Source organism: Cynara cardunculus (genome assembly GCF_001531365.2).
Source record: "Cynara cardunculus var. scolymus isolate 2C chromosome LG 17, CcrdV1, whole genome shotgun sequence".
Classification (NCBI taxonomy): Eukaryota; Viridiplantae; Streptophyta; class Magnoliopsida; order Asterales; family Asteraceae; genus Cynara; species Cynara cardunculus.
Genome location: NC_037544.1, coordinates 33864022 through 33866392, shown reverse-complemented (window position 1 = coordinate 33866392; position 2371 = coordinate 33864022). Strand labels below are relative to the sequence as shown.

The following is a 2371-nucleotide window of genomic DNA, read 5'->3' as shown; positions in this document are numbered from 1 at the left end:
CATATAAAAAGAAATGGTGAAGTGATATTGAGCGCAGGAGCTATTGGTAGCCCACAACTTTTGCTTGTAAGTGGAGTCGGGCCGGAATCATACTTGTTATCACAAAATATCACCGTCGTTCGTCATCATCCTTTTGTTCGACAATTCATGGCTGATAATCCACGTACCGAGATTAGTCTTTTGGTGCCTTTTCCGTTGGCTGATATTGGATCCCGAGTGGTCGGGATCACAAAAGAAGGCCCGTTCATAGAGACTGTTTCGGGTGTGGCTCCGTTTTATTCTCCTGCAAGCACCATAATTTTCCCCTATCCATATGCGCCACTAAATTTAAGCATCATAACGATTGTGGCCAAGTTTCTAAGACTTGCATCAGTTGGAATTCTCGATTTAAAATCTGCAAGCGATGTTACTGTTACTCCAAAAGTATCGTTTAATTACTATTCGAGCTTAGAAGACCTTCGACAATGTGCTAATATGGTGAATGTTTTGGATAGAATGTTAAGAACACAAGCCATGGAGACATACAAGTTTAGTGACCGTGACGGTCGAAAGTATTTTCAGTTCGTTGGGTTTTCCTTACCTGAAAATCCATCAAATGAGGAATCCSTGGAGGCATTTTGTCGTAACACGTTACGAACATTTTGGCATTTCCATGGCGGATGTTTGGTCAACAAAGTCGTCGATGGTGATTTGAAAGTGATTGGAATTAACGGCTTACGAGTCCTTGATGGTTCGGTGTTTTCTGATTCACCAGGAACAAACCCTCAGGCAACTCTCATGATGTTAGGGCGGTATATTGGCATAAAGATACACAACGCAAGAGGATAACAATATATACATTCTTGAACTAAGTTCGATCCATAAATTTGTTAGAACGAAGTCATATGACCTATTACTTTTGTGTTTGTGAACCAATACGTTGATACGACAAAGTTGGACAATTTAATAAAACACAAATATTAAATAATGGTATTAACATTTTTATAAACGATAGAAATAGCATCTCAGTTTAAATAATGGACTTCCATAAGCTCATATTCCATGGCCCAACTTGCTTTTGGCCCACTAGAAAAAAACCGTGGGTTTTATCCGTTAATCTGAGGCTTCAATTTCCACTCGTATTAAGGTCATTTATTCAGCCCAAATTTTGAGACTGAATACAATGATTTTAAGCSATTATTGGTTTAGAAACCAATGCCCCTTCGAGTAGGAACTTGAAAACGAACATATGGATGTAAATAATTTACACGAAGTGATACTGTGATTTTGTTTTTTATTTAGAGCATCTCCAATAACCATGTTAAAATTAATATTAAGACGATTTTGGAGGTTTGTTACTCCAATAACGATGCTAATGTGTAAGCTAAAATACATAAAAAAGGTAGAAATATTCAAATTTCGAGAAATGTCTAAAAAATAATATTTACGAGATTATTTTAATTGTTTCTACCAATGAAGTTGAATGCGTTATCATTTTTATAGTTTTCTATATAAAATGTTTTGCTAATTCAAAAAATGCATGAATTGCTATAATAGAGTAGATGTTATAGTTTGATTTAATTATTCTAAAGATTTTGATTTTTAATATTTTAGTTAAAAAAATATAACATAACTGTTAGAGATACTCTTTTATTCCAAAAACTTGACAGGTTCATGTATATAATACAAGAACATCTCTAATAAATTTTCTAAAATAGAAAAAATAGAGAGTGTGTTCTCTATTTTATTCCAACAAGTTCTCTATTTTATTCAATGTTGGTAGTTTCGTTGGTATATGCTTGTAGTTGTAAGTACCTACTATGACAACCACTACCAAAAAACCCCCTTTTTCTGGCGGCCAAATCCGCCGGAAAAAGGGGCGCCGGTGATTGGATTTTCGGCGGATTTTACCAATTTCCGGCGAAAACGGGCCACCAGTAATTCCTCACCGGTTTATTTTATAAAATCTTAATTAAATTAACAAAATAGTTAAGTTTTAAAAATAATAATAATAAATCATTTACCGGCGGAATATTCCGCCGGAAATCCGCCGGAAACTTTTTTCGTCGAAAAATAATTAATCTTTTCTAAAAAGAATATATATTTAATATTTTAAAATACCGGCGGAATATTCCGCCGGAAATCCACCGGAAACTTTTTTCATCGGAAAATAATTAATCTTTTTTAAAAAGAATATATATTTAAATTTTAAAAATACCAGCGGAATATTCCGCCGGAAATTCGCCGGAAAGTTTTTAAAAAAATAATTCTAAATATTTTAAAAAAAATTAAAATTTGGAAACATTACCGGCGGACTATGCCGCCGGAAATCCGCCGGAAAATAATATATAAATATTAATATTTTATTTTTATTTTAAAATTAATATTTAAA

General features: G+C 33.5%; 1 protein-coding gene across 1 annotated transcript; it reads left to right on the top strand.

Annotated features, from left to right (window-relative positions):
* Positions 1 to 6: 6 nt before the first annotated feature.
* LOC112501159 ((R)-mandelonitrile lyase-like) lies at positions 7 to 850 on the top strand (the record flags this gene model as incomplete). The annotated part of the gene is made up of 1 exon (XM_025104829.1): positions 7 to 850. A coding segment is annotated over one exon (822 nt), but the record flags the coding sequence as incomplete, so codon positions are not given.
* Positions 851 to 2371: the final 1521 nt, after the last annotated feature.